The sequence below is a fragment of the Melanaphis sacchari genome, unplaced genomic scaffold, assembly GCF_002803265.2.
Source record: "Melanaphis sacchari strain LSU unplaced genomic scaffold, SCAv2.0 Contig4_pilon_pilon, whole genome shotgun sequence".
Lineage (NCBI taxonomy): Eukaryota > Metazoa > Arthropoda > Insecta > Hemiptera > Aphididae > Melanaphis > Melanaphis sacchari.
Genome location: NW_020271335.1, coordinates 5270377 through 5290343, shown reverse-complemented (window position 1 = coordinate 5290343; position 19967 = coordinate 5270377). Strand labels below are relative to the sequence as shown.

Sequence of the window (19967 nt, the reverse complement as noted above, 5' to 3'; positions counted from 1 at the left end):
AGCGGGGGCAGAGGAGTATATGGTGAAACGCCGCCACGAGTACACGAGTTATTATAGACGGGAGGAACGAAATAGGTCGAGTGCGAATAAAGGGCAAACGGACTGGCGGGCTGGCAGCGGCGGCAACGGCGACCGGCGATCCCATCTCATGCTTGAGAACCAGGTGTATGGAGGCGAGCGGGCGGACGGGCAGGCGGCAACAGCACCCCGCCGCCGCCGGGCCGGATAGTGCTGCGTCCCGGCGGCGAAACGCGGCAGGTTATCTAAACGCCGAACATCGCATGAAAAAAAAAAAAAAAAAAATCACTTAACGTACACACAACCACGTCAGCACCTTTTCGCTCTCTCTCCCTATTTCTCTCTCACTCTCTCTCTCTCTCATTCCATCTCACACACGCGTACACACAATCGCATACACACATATACGCACGAACGTCGTGCCGTTCGCACACAATTATTATATAATAATATTTTATTACAATATTATTGCATCCGGTACCCGCCGCAGTTGTTCGCGAATCGGTCGTTTTAATTTTGTGGGGGTCGTGGTACCCGCCGGGGGGGTTCGCGAGTCGACCGCACGCGCGATGGTACGACGGATGTGGTGCGAGTGCCGAAGCGTATGATAAGAAACCGGCTTCGCGGAGGGATCTCGACGCCGCGTGACAACGTGAACGATGGTGGTCGGCGGTCATGTGCGCTGCAAATGAGCCATGCTGTCGTTGTACGTGCGGCTGGGTGTCCTGCTGTTGTGCGCCACGACCGTGCTGCCAGCCGGCCGAGCTGCTACGTCGTCCTCGAACGTCCACAACAAACGAGGTTTGTGTTCACTGTATGATAATAATTAAATAACGGTGCCCGAGTGTTTGGGCGCACGTCGTTTTCCGTCCCCGGGCAAGGACCCGAGGACCGCGGTCTTGTTCTGAACGAGTTTGTCGGTTCGGTGTACTTGGTGCTAGTGTTAGAAGCCCCCCTCTCTTTTGATAAGTTTTCGAAAAGTGTTCTATTGAACAGTGTAAGAGTGACGTAGGTATCATATTAACGACGTAGTATATCTTATCGTCATATTATGTGTAGGCAATATACGTATGTAAATAGTTAAATTAATATTTAATAATACGTAACCATAGCTGTTATTACCCGATTTCGCGCCGCCCGGCTTGGGATTAATCTTTCTAATTATCGTTTTGTTTCAGTCGATTTATAATAATATAATACGAACACAACAATCAAAACTATTTATTTTATGACTTTGCACTTCTATTAATTCTGTATACAATATTTTTGTTGTAAATACAAAATATTAGTGATGAATTCAACAAATGTTTAATATCCGGCATAAATTCGATACCGTTAAGAATGGTATTTGTCTTTATATTATGTTTGTATCAAATTATCAAAGATATGCCCAGAATTGCAAGGTTGCAATTAGTATTCATGTTTAATAGTATTTGATTTTAATATTTATTTTTTTTCTTAAATATATATGTAAAAATTTGTATATACCATATTTTTACTAGTTATAATATCAATATAATATGTAGTCATTTGAATCATTTAAATCAACCAGAAAATATTCAATTTTTATGAACAAAAACTAAATTTATGATTGAGCCACCCTATAACATGATATAGGTAAAGTTTAGATAGTACTCTATATGAGTTGAAGAAATAAACACCCTTGTAGTCTCGAGGAATCAATTGTTATAACTTTAATTGAAAACGTCAAATAGTTTTTAAGTTTGTAGAAAACAAATCAAGAAATATTTATCTATAAATATAAATTTATATTATAAATTATAGTATACATTATTGTAGAATATGAAAAATCATAGTAGTAAATACAAATATTGCATTTAGGCGTCGTGTGTTTATTAATTATATTATTATTACTATTATATTAGCATCATACCGTTTCACTGCTAAGGAGACTTAAATGTCCGTGTGTATATTTTATGTGAGTGTAATGCTTATGTTCTACAAATCATAATTAATGAGATCTATGTCATCACACGATATTGTTTCGATTGCATAATGCCGGTGTAAGATTTGTTTATCTGTTGTCAGATTGACTAAATTGCGCCCAAAAAGTTTACCAAATGTTATTGAGATATATTATTTCATTTGTTTTCGTTATTTAATAATACGATTTTATTTAACACGATTTGTGAGAAACTAAATTTGTGGTTTGTGAACTGCAGTATAATGTTATTGTCCTAGTTCAGTCCACTTATTTTTGATTTTACAGACGTTAGAACTACAACATTTTAACTTTGTTTTATTGTAAACTTTATGATAGTAAAAAAGAAATAACGTTCTTCTACAAACCTAGAACAATTTGGTTACTTAATTATTATTTATTTCTAACAAAATAGGCTAGCTCAATATAACGTGGTAATAAAATAGAAAATTATTATGACTATATCACCTGTAAAAAACACATAGAACAATAAAAATTGTCCATACCTACATTTATAATTTCGCAATAATAATTAACTGTCACAAAGCCAAGTAAATAACTCTCAGAATGTATTAAATATTATGCTTAAATTATCGTGTTTTTATCAAAAAATAATCAATTTACATTTTTTCTTAAAAATTTAATAAGTGATGTTCTTAAAAATTAATACGATGATAGCTATAATAAATTGGCGGTGGGTAGAATAAAAGAGTTGATCCAGTGATTTGTCATTCAAATGGATACTGCCATATTGACTATTACCCAACTAGATATTCAATGTTGAATCAAAAGGAAATGAAATAGATATAACTTTTCTAATAAAGGTTCAAATATCATTGCTAATTACTGGAATAAATAACAGTTTTAAAACAATGGTATTCTCTAAAATTGTCTTTTAATTTTTAATTTTGAAAGATATAATTCATGAAATTTATATTGATTCTATTATTTAATATCTTAAGGATATGTAAGAAATAATTTAAAGGATGTAACAAAATTGTAAAATTTAATTATACGAGTTTATGAAAGTACCTTATTTTTTACAAACCATTAAATAATATTTAGAAAAAAAATTGTTATTTAATGAAACAAAATGAATCTACATCCGCCTTTCAAAAACAATAAACCATTAAATATTGTTTTATAAAACGAACATGACAACAATACAAATATACAATTAATATACTTGTTATTTAATTGGGTTTTGGTTTTACATAATATCTGATCAATATAAATTATACATGCGGTTGCTAATGGAGGTATAGTGCATTTTTAATTATTGAATTTTCAATGGACATGGTTTTAAAACATATTTTACATTTCTAATAATATCTTCTTACTTACCTTATAATAAATGGTAAAAGCTTTATAATTTATTATAAGTAGATTTTATATACATAGATAATATATAAATACACGTTGAATTAAGTTACCTGAGCTTTATAAATGATTGATAATATGATAGAAGTATAATAAAAATCTTTTATCTGAGCCTTTCTTCAAGTCTTTTTTTCTATGTACATCGTGGATGTGGTCAACTATACTTAGATCTCAGTAATATATACACTCTCTGCATATTTTTATGTCACATTTTATAATATTTTGTACCCTTTATAATAAATATATTTTACGATATAATTTTGTAAACTTTATCGTTTGTACAATGTACATACGGTCTTATTCTCGTGTATATTTGTTGTATGATGAAAATTATTAGCTTTGTTTGTTATTATTTTATTTTTATTTTTGCAAAAGGGATAGTGTTTAAAAAATTATAACCGGTCAAAAATATGATTTTAGCGGTACTTTAAATGCGAAGTTCTTTGGTTATATCGTTAAAACTTTTAAATGCTCGAAATAGTTTTCGAAAAATGAGAATAAATATGTTAATATGATAATCAAAATTATTACTCAACTATACTCATTTGTTATTTATTATTTTTTATATTAAATTACAAATATATAGATTATACATGTATACATAATTGATTATCTATACGCCTATACATATAATTGTTGTATGTCATACATAATGTATACAATTTTAACTAGTATAACTTTCAAGTGAAAATAATTTATTTTAATCAATAATCATGTAGTTTGTATTTCACCGTTATTAATTTATCATGTTTTGCGTTAAATTATGAATATTATATCACATTGTATAATTTTTAGTTTATACGAATTGCATGAAATAATTAAAATATTAAAGTACTTTCCAATTATTATACCGGACATGTATTTTATTTCTATTTTTCATTTAACTTTATTTGTTTGATTATTGCATATTTAATAATGCCGTTTTATTATAGCTAATCTACGAGTTTTATTAACTTAAATTATTTTTCGGTAAACATTAACACAGTAAACTATTAACTTTTAAGTCAATTAATACTGAATTAAATTCATATTTGTTTTTTATTTTTTATTGATTGTAAATTTAAGAATAAAAATATGTAGGAGGTATAATAAAAGTTTAAAGACATACATTAAAAGTATAAAACTTTATAAGCATTAAAATATTTTAATAGATTTTCGTTATTTAAAAATAATACACCGGGGGAAAAGAAGTAATATCTCAAGTGGTATTTTTTGTGAATATGATAAAATCCCAATGGAATAATATTTTGTTGCGCAATCGGAGAAACAGTGGGCTCGTAGGAGACGTTTTGTTTTGGAGAAAGAGCGCCGGTTTTGGTACCCAGAAAAGCTCTCGTGGTAAATCCTTGTGTCCGAAACGCTAATGGAACGCTAATGGAAAATATAATCCCATATTTCAACCCCTCCTCTTGGTCTTCAAACAAATCCACTAAACCTAGTTCATTAAACCTATAGAAACCTGTCCTCTATTTTATATCTAAATAGTTTCTAAGTGCGAAAAATATTTTTGAAAAATAATTTTTGACTACCAAATAATATCGTAAAACGCAATTTAAATTATGAAGAATTTATATTGCAATGTTTGAACGAGGGAAACATATGAAAATAATATATGTTTATATCTGTAACAGTGTGACATATGTATTATTAATAATTCATAAGTTACCCTGTATGATAAAAAATAACTTATATTGATGTTTGAGTATTTAATATTGTATGTAAAAATTGATTGCCATTGTAAAATAAGCTAATGAATGATTACTATGAAATATTTATAATAATAATTTTAACCGCATAGCTAAAAATGGTAATAGATAATTGTATAGAGTGATAACAAAAAAAAAAAAAATTGTATATTTTACTATATTTACTATGTTTGAATAAAATTAGTGAATCTAAAGGTAATAAATAAAAAAAATTCTTCATATTTTATAGTTAAAGAAATGTAAAAGTGAAATGTAATTTTGTGAAAGTAAATAGTAGAAAATTATGCCGATGATTAAAAAGCAAAAAAAAATTAAATATTATTACGCCAATAAATGTATTTTATAAGGATTATTTTTTTGTTTTCTTTTAGTTAAATATTTATAAAACTAATATTTGCAATGATAACTTTATATACCTAGGTACTTGAAATAAAATTAAAAAATGTTGTTTTTTCGGAGCATACCCATGAGAATACTTACAAAACACCTGTATTTAGTGGTATAAACGTGAGTAGAGGGGTATAAGTAGTTTGCTATGATAAAAAAATAGTAATAGTAGGTACATGGTACACTATTAATATTAACTTATAATTTATGTTTCATATAATACGTTTAACTCAACCCCTTCATAAAAAAAAATGTCATAAATGTATTTTTTTTTAACTTGTTTTAGAAAATATTAAAGTGTTAAGAGAATCTAAATAATAAAAATGTTTTATGAAATTGAATTTATATTGGTTGATTGTTATAAAGTGTATACCTAATCAGGAAATTATTATTATTATTTAATGTTAAACGAGTTAGTAAGTTTAACTTATATTTTTAGTTATAAAAAGTACTTGTTAATAATAAAAATTTACAAATTTAATATTTTTAGTACTTATCGTATATTATATTGAAAATAAATTTTAAAAAGCACTTACGCTTTGAATAAAAAATGTTAATTATTTTAAAACTTAAAAGTATAATTAACATTTTTTATTCATTATAAGTACTTATTTGTAAATAATTTATTACATTTATAAATTGATTTGAATTATATTAGGTACATAGTAACTATTAAACTATTTACTGATTATAATAATAAGATTTGGAATTTTGTTCATACTTAATTTATAATTTGTCATAAAATATAAAATGTAATAAAATAAATTAATATCGAGTATAATTATATTATAAATAGATAAACCATTCGTATTATCTTAAAGAATTTTTATTAAAGTTATTATAGAGCTTAAACAAAACCAATGAAATTTGAGCTTTCACCTCTCCAATAGTATGATCAGAAAATACTCAGTACTGTATATATGTATATAATATAGATATATAATATCATTTTTAATCAATGAACTATTGTGCTAGTTGAAGATGTAATAATATACAATGCTTTGGATCGGTGCAGTCGAACGTCGAGAAAGTCTATTATCATCACCAGACGTGTTTGCGGTCCCATCGGGCTCAGCTCTTGTTCGAATTTGAATAGTTTCTACAAGACAATACAAACTTGTCTTGTACTGGTTACTGGTAGTAGTGACTTGTGGTGGTAAGTACGGATAGTGGCGGGCGTGGAAGTTGTCGGTACCATTCATAACTTGCACCTCTAAGCATAACAAGCGCCCCCCTCCTTCCTATGTTCAGAAGTAATTTATTCGGTCTCGGTAATGTGTTCATAGCAACAATGGTGGTGGTGATGGCGGTTCAAGTAAAAATTTGAATTTCTAATGGCCAAGACTACCGCATCGCACTGCTCGTTAGTGAGCAAACCTATTTCCTCTTTACTCAGTCAGTTTTATATTAATTGATATCACCGGGTTTCTGTACCCTTGATATTCCTTCCCTGTTCCCTACTCATCAAAACAAGATTGATTCAGCTCGTGAATTATTCAACATCATCTTTATACTTTGGGATTTAAAATGTTGAAAATTATTTCAGATGACGGGTCTGAGATTATATTGAGGTAAAAGGGTGTGTTTGTATATGTTTATGTGGATAATATGTCAGTCAAAGTCAATGTTGTACATTTCACGGAGTTTTGAAACAAGAATTGAAAGAAATACAATTTTTAAAGGAGTGATGGTAATTGTGTTACGTATTGTTGGTATAGATGTTTAATAGTGGTCACTGTTTTATATTACATATAATACAATATAAAGTATTAGATAGCAGACGAAATTGTTTTTTTTTTTTTTATTTAGAATTTCAAGTACAAAGTTTAATTCTATTTTTTTTTACCTTTCATGTTTTGATAAAAATTTATAATAGTTTATTTTTTAAGTTAAGAGAGTCTTTAAAATAAATTAAAATATTTAGTTTCCAATCTAAAAATATTAGTTACAATCCAAATAAAACTTAAACATCATGCTCAATAATTATCATTATTGTATTTAGTACAGGTTCCAAGCGAGGGGAAAGAGTTATAGTTTACAATGATATTTATTCTTTTGAAGTCAACATGTAAGTTGTTAAGTGAAAATTCCACGAGTAGAAATTAATGAAAAATTTCTGTTTATCAAACTAAACAATTGTTGACAATTTTTCAAAAACTATAAAAAAAATATCGAAATGTAACAATATTTAAACGGATTTTTTACAGTTTTTCACTTATCGTTTTTTTAAATAATTAGTGTAAAAAATCAGTAACATTTAGTGTATAATATTAAGAGGTAACCAGAAAATTAAAAGAATTGTTACTTACATTACCAAAATGAAAGAAGTGTGGATTTTCAAACCGGGTTTTTCGTATCTTAATTATTATTTGAGGGTGAAACGTATAATTCAATGGAATGACAAGAATGAATGTATACCATTCGCCTGGGGACCATTTTATTATCCCAGATAGAGTTTTCGTTAAAAAAAAAAAAAGAGATAAAATGCGATGAACAGAGGAGAAAACCTACCCCCGGAGGAACACCGTGGAATAAAAAACAAAATATATTAAGAAATGTGACAACGAAACCAATTATTATTAAAATGAAGTACTAGAAAAATACGCATTATGACAAACATGCACAAAAATTTGGGTCTCACTAAATTATTATTTTAGATTATTATACTGTACTTTTGTAGTTTTATGTAATATGTAATTTATAGCTATAACTACGTTAAATGAATTAACTATAATATGTTGTATTCTGAGACCAGTGAAAGAGTATTATATTAACTATTATTTTATTTTTCAATTTTATAATGTATTTTTGTGTTTATTGTTTAAATTAAATTAAATTAAATTGGGAATTTTGGTTATTAATAAGCTATATCATTTAATTTAATAGATATTTTTATAGTAATATAATAGTTTTATTATATAATCGATATATCGATATAATCTATTAATAAAACTATCTTGGTTTTTGTACTTATATATGGCTTGTGAATGTTTAATGCTCGAAAAATATCAATTTTAACTCGTTATTTCGTACTTTCATATCGATTGAACAAAATATTTAGAACAAGTATATTTAAAAATTCATACATATAAAAAAATTGCAATAATCTGAATATGGTATGGGATAGGGAAATGTACGTTATTAAAATCTGTGAATTCCTGTGAATCTTGTTTCATGTTAAATTATCACTGTTAATTAATAATTATTAATTTACTAAATTATTTTACTTTATTAATTATTTATTAGTTCTTTTAATTTTGTGTTAGTTTTATCATTTTTTTTTTTTTGTGAAATAAACGTATTACTTCTAAAAACTAAAATTATAATATATAAAAATTTAAAATTTGTGTTATGGATTCAAAAAACTAACAAAATTGAATTATTTAATATTTTTCAAAAAAAGAAGAAAATTGTGATAGTGAAGAAACTAAAAATACAAGTATGTATAATAAAGTAAGATAAGATTACAAAAAAATCGATTGATGATTTAATGTTATACAACTTAATATTATCATAATATATTTTATTATTTTGAACTTTTCATTTGAATAAAGAAATATATATTTAGTATAAAAATCACTTATAAATATAAATAATTTATTGAATCAAGATGTATAACGTACTATTAGATATTCATGTATTATAATGTATCATTTTCATGTGTATATAACTGTATTTTAAGTGAAATTTTTGACAAGTGAAAATTTTTTTTTTTGAAATGTAAATCTCCTTTCCCTAAGTTTTAATCATATCACTGGATTTTAGGCTAATCTCATTGGTTTACTCTATAATTATTATATAAGTCTTTTACTTGGGTAGTCAGTATGGAATATGGGCTTTAAAGTTTAAATCATCTGCCAATATATTGACTCTAAAAAGGGCTATTTTCAGTTATGGAACAGTTTTGTTCATGGGTCTTGATAATAAAAACGGTTTCGATTTGTTTGTCGATTGGCAGATATAAGGTCTCGAGCATCTGTAGGATTTCTTGCTTTCAAATATATTAATGGATGTGGAGTCATCAAACCCCCGTGATCACTGGTAACGTTATATTGAACGATATAATTGGTAAATTTCGGGTGTGGCTTTTACCTCATTGAATCACTGTATTCGCTAGTATTAGCTCTCAGGATGGTGATCGTAGTTAGTTTCTGGATCGTTGCCACAATTGAGAACACTTGTAGGTGTAATGGTAACTAGGAAACTGACTGGTCTTTGATTGACCATATTCTGAAAAGCAATTGATAGTTTGTCTGGCGGTAACTACTACTGGATTCTGAATGGTCACCGTATTTAGGGAGCTCTTGTTGACTTGCCTGTTCTACTGCTACTGGTCACCATGATTGTAGTATCGGTAATTTCTTGTAAGCTTGCAATAGAGAATCTGTTGTCATTAGTTGTTATCACTGTATTATTGAGATTTCTTGATAGTTGTAAGGTAGAGGATGGTTGTCTTCTGGTCCTTCTACTCTTGCAGTCTTGAAGCTTAGAAGTGTTGATTAAGATCAGTAGTAAATAATCAAAGTTTGTTGGTCGGGTAAATTTTCTGTAGTTATTTGATAAGCAAACCGTTTGCTGCTGAGTGCATTAATAATGTGAAAGTCTTCCTTTGTTACTCTCACATTACTTTGCAAATTATTATATAACTCAGCCCTGGGTTTTTATTTAGTGTTTTAGTGTATATGTATTGTTTGGTGTTAAAGGTTGATTTTTGAGTAGAGTTAAAATTAGTGTCCTAAAAAGAAGCGTTTTCATTAAATGCTTGGAATGTCCCGTTACAATAAGTAGATAAATTGTAAATTAAATAAATACTTAAATTGATATTTTTAAAGTACATACCAAATAATAACATCTAATAAACATAAACATAACTTTGTGGAAAATATTTAATTGTATTATAATTTTCCAGTACTCAAATTCATTAAAAATAATTAATAATAATTAAGTTGTTATGTTGTAAATTGTGATCATATAATTGTATGATTAGCAAGCATTCTATTTCATCTATGAGATATTTGATAAGTAGGGAATAATAATTAAAACTTTTTAAAAAATAATTTGATAGGTTGACAGGTATTAAAAACAAGAATTAAATTAAATTCTTTGTGAAAATAATCCTTGACTTAAATTTTAAGTATACTACATTGCACCCATCTGTTTTTAAATTATCAATGTACTTTAAACTGTATTTTACTTTTTATTCAATAATTTAAAAAGTATTAAAAATAATAAATGTTTATGCTACGTCATACTATTATAATTTGCATAAAATGGTAATTTATTTCTTCAGTCAGTGTACAAATCCTTCTTTCTTTTCACTGTAGTCAAAAAAATCTTGAAGTTTCCATCAAGTTCACAATATTGATTGACGACTAATAAGTTATATTGAATATAAATATTGTTATATGTAAAATTTTAACATACATTCGAAATCTAACTGAGAAAATTTTAAGAGCCTTTTTAAAATTTAATTTATTTAGTACCTGGTGTTTTAGTAAAATGGTTTTATTTTTCTGTAATATTATTTCAATTTTGTTAAGATTTCAATTTAAAAAGCTTATAATAAAGATATTTTAAATTCCTGTGAGAGTAATTGAAAATGTTTTAACCTTTGATAATATTGAAACTTATAAATTTTAAACTCAAAATTTTTTTTTTAAATATTCATGATTTAAAAAAAATGTTTTTTAATATTTTTGAATTGCTTAAGGTAGAACTTATGAAGATAGTATAGTAATATTTTCAAATATTTAACCAAGTAAAATAAAATGTTATCAATATAAATCAAAATAAAAAAAAATAATTTGAAAATTTCAACGTCTACCAATAACTCAAAAAGATCCAAAATTAATTTTATCATGTCATGAAAAAAATAAAAAATAAAAATAGGTTTTTGAATTATAACCAACTAACGAAATTATTTTTGTCAAAAATTAATGTTGTTATATAAAAATTCCCGTTTCCTGCTGTTTTTGCCAGTTTTTCACGATTAATTAAAAATTTCTTCTTTCGATTCCTTTAAGTATCAAGTAAATAAATTTCACTATAAAATATTACTTTCAATGTTGAAAATTAAAGAAAAAATTTTTATTTCAATTTTTAGATACAAACACAAATACATGATAGTCTTATATCTAGTCTAAAATCTTAATAATATTTATTTTATTAATATTTTTATTAAGTTAACGGTTATATGCAATTATACAGTAAGTTTAATTGATAAATAAAATTACATTAAATAATGGAATGAAATAACCTAATTTTTCCACTGAAGAAACTCCATTTATAGATATGAATAATTAATTCCAACTATATTGATTATAAATAACACATAAATATCATATAAAATTTAGAATATTTTGAATTTAATATATATTATTTACAAAAGATAAATAATTAATTTTCATAGAATATAGATATTTTTAAGTTTAATAAGTAAGTAATATTGAATATCAAAATTATTTTTATTTTAAGCACAGCGTGTAATTCATTTTACAATCAAAACTAATCTGTTTATCAATACTTTTGAAACTCAAAAGTTTAGTTTTTATATCAAAGGTCTATTCTTTAATAAACTATATTGTCTATAATACATAACATTGTTTTTTAAAACTTTGTTTTTATTTCTTTACATTATTTTATGAATAATTTTTGTTCCAACCATGTAAAATAAATATAAAACGTATTTAATACATAAATTTATATATTTTTAGTTTTGACTGAAAGGTTTACTGAGCGTAAACATTTAATGGGATTTGAATGTTTTTTTTTTAAAAACTATTTACTTTTAAATGGAAATGAAATAGCTGAATTTTTTTAGTAAAAAATATTATATTGCAACAAAATTATTCACCTTTATTTATACTTATTAGGGTTTTATTATTTAATTTATTACTAATATTATTATTATTTTATACATGCATATGAAAATGATTCTAAGCTATATTTAATCGCCTTTGCCGGTGGATCATAATTAAATTGGGCTTTCATTCACGGTGTAGAAGAGAAAAATCAATTAGCATTTTAATGCTTTTGCAATACTGGGTGTGTGTGTGTGTGAAGGGACATAAGCAGAGAATTATGTCAATTCAATTTTGAATTTCAAGTTTAATTCGGTCTGCGCTGTGCAGTCGTTTAATTTACGCTTGGCCAAAATTAGTATTCCAGTTGCATATGCAAGCGGATAAGCCTAGAATCAGCACATTGAACATTTTCACATCAAATAATTTTCGCATAATATACTGATCGGATTTTTCACAAAATATATTATTTAAAAAATTAATTCATAATGATTGTTTAAATACATTTTATATTTTATAATTTAAATATGAGTAATCAAGTATCTATTGTTTTATATTTAATTTATATTTATTAGGTTCACAATATTAATTTGAAGGTTATCTTAAAGTTTTGTAAAATGTATCTCAAAATATTGAAGAATCAATTAAGTATAAAGTATGTTTAATACATAATTATTTTTATATAGTTACTTTAAGTTGTGTAGTGGTACTTTAATATATTTTACTTATATAAACACATAATATTTGTATAAATAAATGTTTAATTATATAATTACCTAAGGCTGCAATGTATTTTTATGTACATTGTGATATGAAAATAAAAATGAGATTATGTTGTTCAATGAAATAAAATGAATATTTATCACTTATCAATAAGTTGTAAATATTTTTTAATTTTATTATTTAAAAAAATGTTTTACATAGAAATTATTTAAAAGTATTTTAAATAAGTAGTTTTTTATGGTATAGGTTTTTATTTTAATACAATGTGTGATTATAATGTCATTACTCATTATAATATGTTATATTATCATTATACTATGAAAATTACTATTGATATTTTAAGTTATTTAGTTTGTAAAATTATTTATTCTTGTAATAAAAATTAATCCATTTACCATATTTCAACTCATAGTGAATTAATATTATGTTTTTCGAGAGTTTTTTTTTTTTTTGCAAATGTCAATAGTCTATAATTTTACTATATTCACTTACTGCATCTATAATATTTATTTCAATTCTTCTTTACTTATTGTTTGTCTTTAATTACGAATGAAGGGATGATTTTTAACTTTGTAACAATAATATTATGTATTAATGGAGTTATAGCAGAATAATAACTGTAAAATTATGTATTAAAAAAAAAAAAAAAAAAAACATTAAACTTTAGACTAGAAATAAAATAAGAAAATGAAAATATAATATATATGGATATTGGATTATATAACTTAAAATATATAGATTAAGTTTATATGGTATAACTAATTAGTTATAATTAGGTGAAATAATTATTTTTTTGTTATAAATAAGTTAAATATTGTTAATTGTTATGAATATTTAAATTGTATAATAACATTTTACAAACTATTTAATATGGTTTATGCTTATTTTATTAATTTTAACTAGAATATTAAATTTTAATATTCATAAAAATATAACACTTAAAAATTCCACGTAAAAGTACGATTATATTGAATCTACATCAGTACTTTACTAAATTGATTCTTTGAAAAGATATTTTTTTATTTTTTTTATCATTATTTTTCATACGTCAAAGAATAACAATGAAATAGTTATTAAAATTAATTTGTATGCAATTATGCATATTATCTAATTTAATTTTAATTTAAGACTAGTTAAACTTTAAAAACTATTCTTGTTGAGATTTATTCATTATAATTTTAGTTAATATAGCTCTTTTTTATACTTTAATAAATTTTGTTATGGTATACTTATCATTGAAATAATCAAAATATGTCTTATCTTAGTTTAGAATTAGTTAGATTTAAAGTAAGTATTAAATAATTTACATAAAAATTTGAGATAATAATATTACAAATAAGTAGGTTATTTGTATTATATATGTCTTAAATCTGTTATTAATGTTTATTTATAGAGTTTACTGCGTTAAAATAAAGCGTATCGGAAAAAATGATAAATTTAATGATTAAAATTAATAAAAATAAAAACATTTTTATAATTTTTTGCTTGAAAGATAAATTAGGAATGTAAGTTTTTAATTAGCTATTTTGAATAGATAAAACTATTTTATTCCATTTGTAAAACTAAGACATTTGACGAAATATAATATATGTAAATAATTTAAATAATTTAGTAAACCAATTAAATAATGCAAAATGTATTTTTTTATATTTTTGGGAAGTTAATATTTATATGGCGTATTTTTTAAAAATGAACTATTTATCATTAGTTTAGAGTACTTATTAAAATGAAAAAAATAGTAGTAATATAGGTATTTAAAATCTAAGATGAAAACAATAATATTATTTAACTAAAATTAAATTAGACATTTGATTTATGACTGAGGATATTTAAATGGTATTATATTTATGTTATGGTAAAATACTGACAACTATAACACAATAAATATAATATGCAACTATCTATGAATTTTAATTTTTTGTTTATATTACAAGTCTTTCATTCTTAAGACAGATAACACGATAAAAGCATTTCATAATGACATTTCTCTGTAAAGTATAAATTCATTGGTGTTTATTTTAAAAAAAAAAATACAAAGATACCTTTTTCAACAAAGTTATATTTAAATTTTAGATAAATTCTAATTTCTTACACTCGTTTTATTTCATCATCTCACGTGAAAGCATTTGAACTTCTTTTGGATAAATATTATAATTCTCATTTTTATCAAATATTATATTTTATATTTATTCAAATATACAAATAACAGTATTTTCTTTTAAATTATCTTTAAAAACACCATATAATTTATTATAAGATTTACTATGTGTATTTAGCATACGTGAAGTTATAAGAAAATTCAAATGATGACGGAATGTTTTTTTTAAAAACTAAATAGTTTATTTTACTTGTATGCCATAAATTATAATCTATCTAATACAAAACATTATAAATACTTTACGAATCACATGAGTATGCTATATAACAATATAATTAAAATAAAAGAATTAAATAGTACTCATTTTAAATTTTAGATTCGATTCTTATAATTTATTACCATAACTAAAATATTTAAATATTATATACTTATATTGATTAATGAAATAATTATCTAATATTGTATATCTAGTTTAAACATTAATATTAAATAATTGATTTTGGTCTAATCCATTTTTGTATAAAGTCGTTACCCGATTATTTTAGTCAATTGAATCGCGTCGAAACTTTCACTCTGAGCACTAAAACCTAAAGCTATAAACTTTATTCTGTCCCCCCATGGAAAATGTAAAAACGACACTAATGAAAATTTATAGCTTTTCCCGTTTAAGGTCAGAATCTTTTTTTTATTATTGTTTATCGATACATAATGTTTTGTTTTATTGACTTTATTTATTATTTATTTACTTTTCTTCAATTATTTTCTTTCTTGTCATTTATTTTATTTCAAGTAGTAATCAGATTTTTATAGAACCCATGGTAGGTATTTTGTATATTTTTATGAATAATAACTACAGTGTCTTTAGGTTAGTAAATTATGGTATATATTGTGTAGTTATAGTGTTAAAAATTTAAATGATATTAATTATATTATAATTATAATATAAAATTAAGGATGAAAAGTTAAAAATAATGTAATAAAAAAAAATGCAGTATTATAAAATCGAGTATTTAAACTACAATATGTACAAATACAACACTTATTTATTATAAAAATCGTTCATTTATCTGAACAAATAAATAATAGAGAAGTATACTTAGATATTTTGATATAAAATTAGTTATTACTTTTAAGATACGTTATAATTTACAAATATACGTTTACACTGTGTTGTTATTATTTTATTTTATTTTTTTTAAATAAATAAAATTATAATGATATGAATAAGAGTGTATATTATAGTTTATTTATCGGGGAAAAAAAAATAAAAATATTTTAAACTTCAAGCTAATTTCTCATGATTATTTAATAATTTATACATATTATATTAATAATGTATAACAAATATAAAGGATTGTAATGTTTTAATGAAGAATTTATGCATATTAAGTTTAAACCCAAAATGTCTTGTTATGTTTATTAATTTATAATTTTTAAAATTCAAAGTTAAAAAATCAGTTCTTTGATTCACTTTTGAAAAGTACTTTAAAGAAGAAGATATTTCAGGGGAATGTGATTTTTTGTTGGAAATTGTTTATTTTTTGAAAGCGGTAAATCTAACGGCACGGTTAATGTTTCATAGATGTAGGGAATAGTCGGAAGATAAAAAAAGCATAAATATTTCTAAGAGAAACCACCTCGACCAAGGTGAATAATTTATAAAAACGAAATGCTAGTTTTTAGAGTTTAATGCTCAGGTGCGACCTTTTCACAATGAATCTGCTTACATGGTGACGTGAAGAATTGTATGGCAAAGATGAGGGAAAGTGCATTTTACTTCTGAAGAATGGAGCTTTTAAGGTGTTATTTACGACATGTTTTAGCCTCCTATCTACACACTCTTATTATTTATATAAAGCTTCAAAGGGGGAGTTTGGTTGTTCTTTAACCCGTTATTTACCGTTGGACCTAACGGCCTGTTTATGTAGTAACAGGCGTTTACACTTACAATAAAATAGTTTTCAGTACGTTTCTCTGATGAAAAAAAAGTAGTGAAGAGAAAAACATACACCTACCCAATACTATTAGTGCAGCTGGAAGTTTTGTCCTATTCCCTTAAGCTAGTGGAGTAGAGAGAAAATATCATCAAGTGCCTTTATATCATGCGACCTCAGCGAATTGAAAAGAACGGCTTGCGGTCGTGCAGCAATCAGGGCGTAGTATTTTTGTCATTCGTTTTGCTCAGCTAAAGAAAAAGTGAGACAAGAGAAAAAAAGGATAAAGATGAGACATAGAGTTGGAAGAAAGCAGAGGGCGGAAAAAAACGTTATTTCACAAGAGAAACACGGTTAGATTGGTTTCCTTCTATTGCGTATTGATTTGTTTGCCAAACAGTCTTTCAAGCGACGGATTAATGCGACCCTGAGAATAGTCTGTTGGACCGAAATATGTTATTAAGTGTTCAGAGAGAATAAAAATTTGTGGAGTCTATTTTCAAAACTTAATATAAATTAAGTGATGGTACTAATTTTGAAATGTATAATTTTGAGTATGAAGACTACCAGTCAGTTTATCAGTTGTTTCTGCTGTGTGTAGTCACAATGTCAATGTTTAAGTGTATAAAACATCGATTTTCTTAATTCTAAATATTGAGTATAAAAGTTTTTACAAGAAATGTATGGAATTTTATCTTAGTGTTGTGTTACTATCTAAATATTAAGCTTACCTAACTATTGTAATTATTTATATATCATATAGATGGGCATCGCCCATTTGCGCCAAAATAAAAAAAAGATATATTTTTACCGACAGCCCATTATGCCAAATTTACATGGTATAATTATAATAAAGTAATATATTTTTTTCTCAAATAATAATCAATACAATTTTATTTAAATTATAGTCAATTGTAGGAATTAAAAAAATAAAAATAATAACCAATAAATAATAATAAAAATTATTTTAAACAAAAGGGAACTAATAAATAGGTAATAAGCTTAATTTTTTTGAAAATTATAAGCTATACCTAACCTCGCTCATTTGTGCCATAAAAATTATATTTTGTTTGGTTAGATATTTCATGATTATTATTATTGTTTTTTTGAACCTCAACTAAAACGTGTCTAGTACATTTATAAATTGGAAAAATAACACAATTTAAATAAATTGCCAAAACATTTTTGACTTAGATAAAAAATACAAAAACATATTTGATAAAGAAATGCATAAACAAACATCTGTTAACGAAATCTTTACCTTCTTTCTATACAAATTGAGGATCACTAAGAACCGATTTTCCAATTCAATGATTTATTATGGATATCAAATTTAAAAACATCTGCTTCGATGGTTTTTCCAAATCTCGTATCTCTTTTTTTATTATATTTACATAAAAACACCCGCAGGCACATATATTTATGTATATTATTTTTTAGTGATACAATTTCAAAATTATGATTGAATAATTCCAATACAGTAAGATTTTGAATATGATATCATTTATTATATAGTTTAAAATGTTAACATAAAATTCATATTATGTAAGTTATTTTATAATATTTATGTTTTATTTTAATTAGTTGCTAAAAGCTAAACATCAAGAAAAAAGGTGTTAATCCCTCAAAGTAAGTTATTTTGACTACTTGGATAATGAATCTTAAGTTAACGATAAATATTTAAAGTTTTCTTCAAGTAGAGTATCTTTGGCTTGGGATAATTCATGAAACACTCAACTCTGATATCCACTTACAACTCTTTAAATTATTTAAAATGTATTTCGTTGAGGAGCTATAGATTTTGCTAATTAATTTTTACGACAATACAATTTTTAATATGACCAAAGAAATATTTGGTTTCATTAACGTGTAATATTTGCCATACGTTAATGAAAGATTATATAAATTTTAATAATTTTAGTAAATATAAAATAGTAGTTTATAAATATTAAATATTTCGTATTATATAACTTATTCAGATTTTTGCTATTTAAATATCAATATTTGTTTTTATATTTTACATAAATTTAAGTTACCTAATTAATTTATGTAAATATTTTAAACATTCAATTATTAATTTTTATTGAATATTCAAATAGTTGTATAAGTTTACATAGGATCTGAATAGAAGTGTATATACATAAATATTATAATATGTACGGTGACGATGACGATGAGACATAGTATTATGTATGTAGGTACGTAATAGCAGCGTAACAAAAGCACTTGATGTCATATTTATACTTAAACCTTGTTTTTAAATGTATCCATTTCAGTAATTTAATATATGTGGTTCAGTGTTAACATAGTATAGATAATTCTAGTCTATTTAATAATTCATGAATTATCAAATAATTGTTAATACATATATTTTAATTATTTTTTTATGGTTATAATTATTATTTTAATGGAAGTAAGATATACTTCAAAGTAGTTAATACGTTGTTTCATGTCAGTTGCTCAATAATTAGTTCACAATTATATGGATCAATTACAGTTTCGAGTGATTTAGAATTTTATATGATGTAGAATGATAAATTAAATTTTATTAAAAATACTAGAGCTGTTCACAATATATACATGATATGATTGTCCGTGTTCTATCATCGTTAGATTTTCAATAACTCAAGTACTTATAATTGAAGTTTGATCATCTGTATAAAATACATTTTCAAATACATAAGTGGAAAAAAATAGTATCAGTATCTACTTCCCTCAGAACGAATAATATTGTTATATTTATGATTTTGAAACATTTAGATATTTTTACGAAAACATAACATTTGAAATATAATTTTGATCCATCGTACTGATAGAACTATACATATTTAAATTGGCTATAACGTTTACTTGAAATTAAAAGTTTTAAAATTTTCACTCTTATTTTTCCTTAAAATTTGATTTTAAAATGTAAAAATTACAGCATTTTTAAATGTGATTTTACAGAATTGCAACACAAAAATCATAAAAGAGGGATGA

General features: G+C 24.9%; 1 protein-coding gene across 2 annotated transcripts in view; it reads left to right on the top strand.

Annotated features, from left to right (window-relative positions):
* Positions 1–290: 290 nt before the first annotated feature.
* The window catches only part of LOC112598701 (disintegrin and metalloproteinase domain-containing protein 11), a 235438-nt gene continuing 215761 nt past the window's right edge, over positions 291–19967 (top strand). For both annotated transcript variants that reach the window (XM_025345244.1, XM_025345245.1), the window contains exon 1: positions 291–819. In XM_025345244.1, the coding sequence (XP_025201029.1) occupies positions 714–819 (106 nt within the window). In that variant the 5' untranslated portion in view covers positions 291–713. The remainder of the gene's footprint in view (positions 820–19967) is intronic.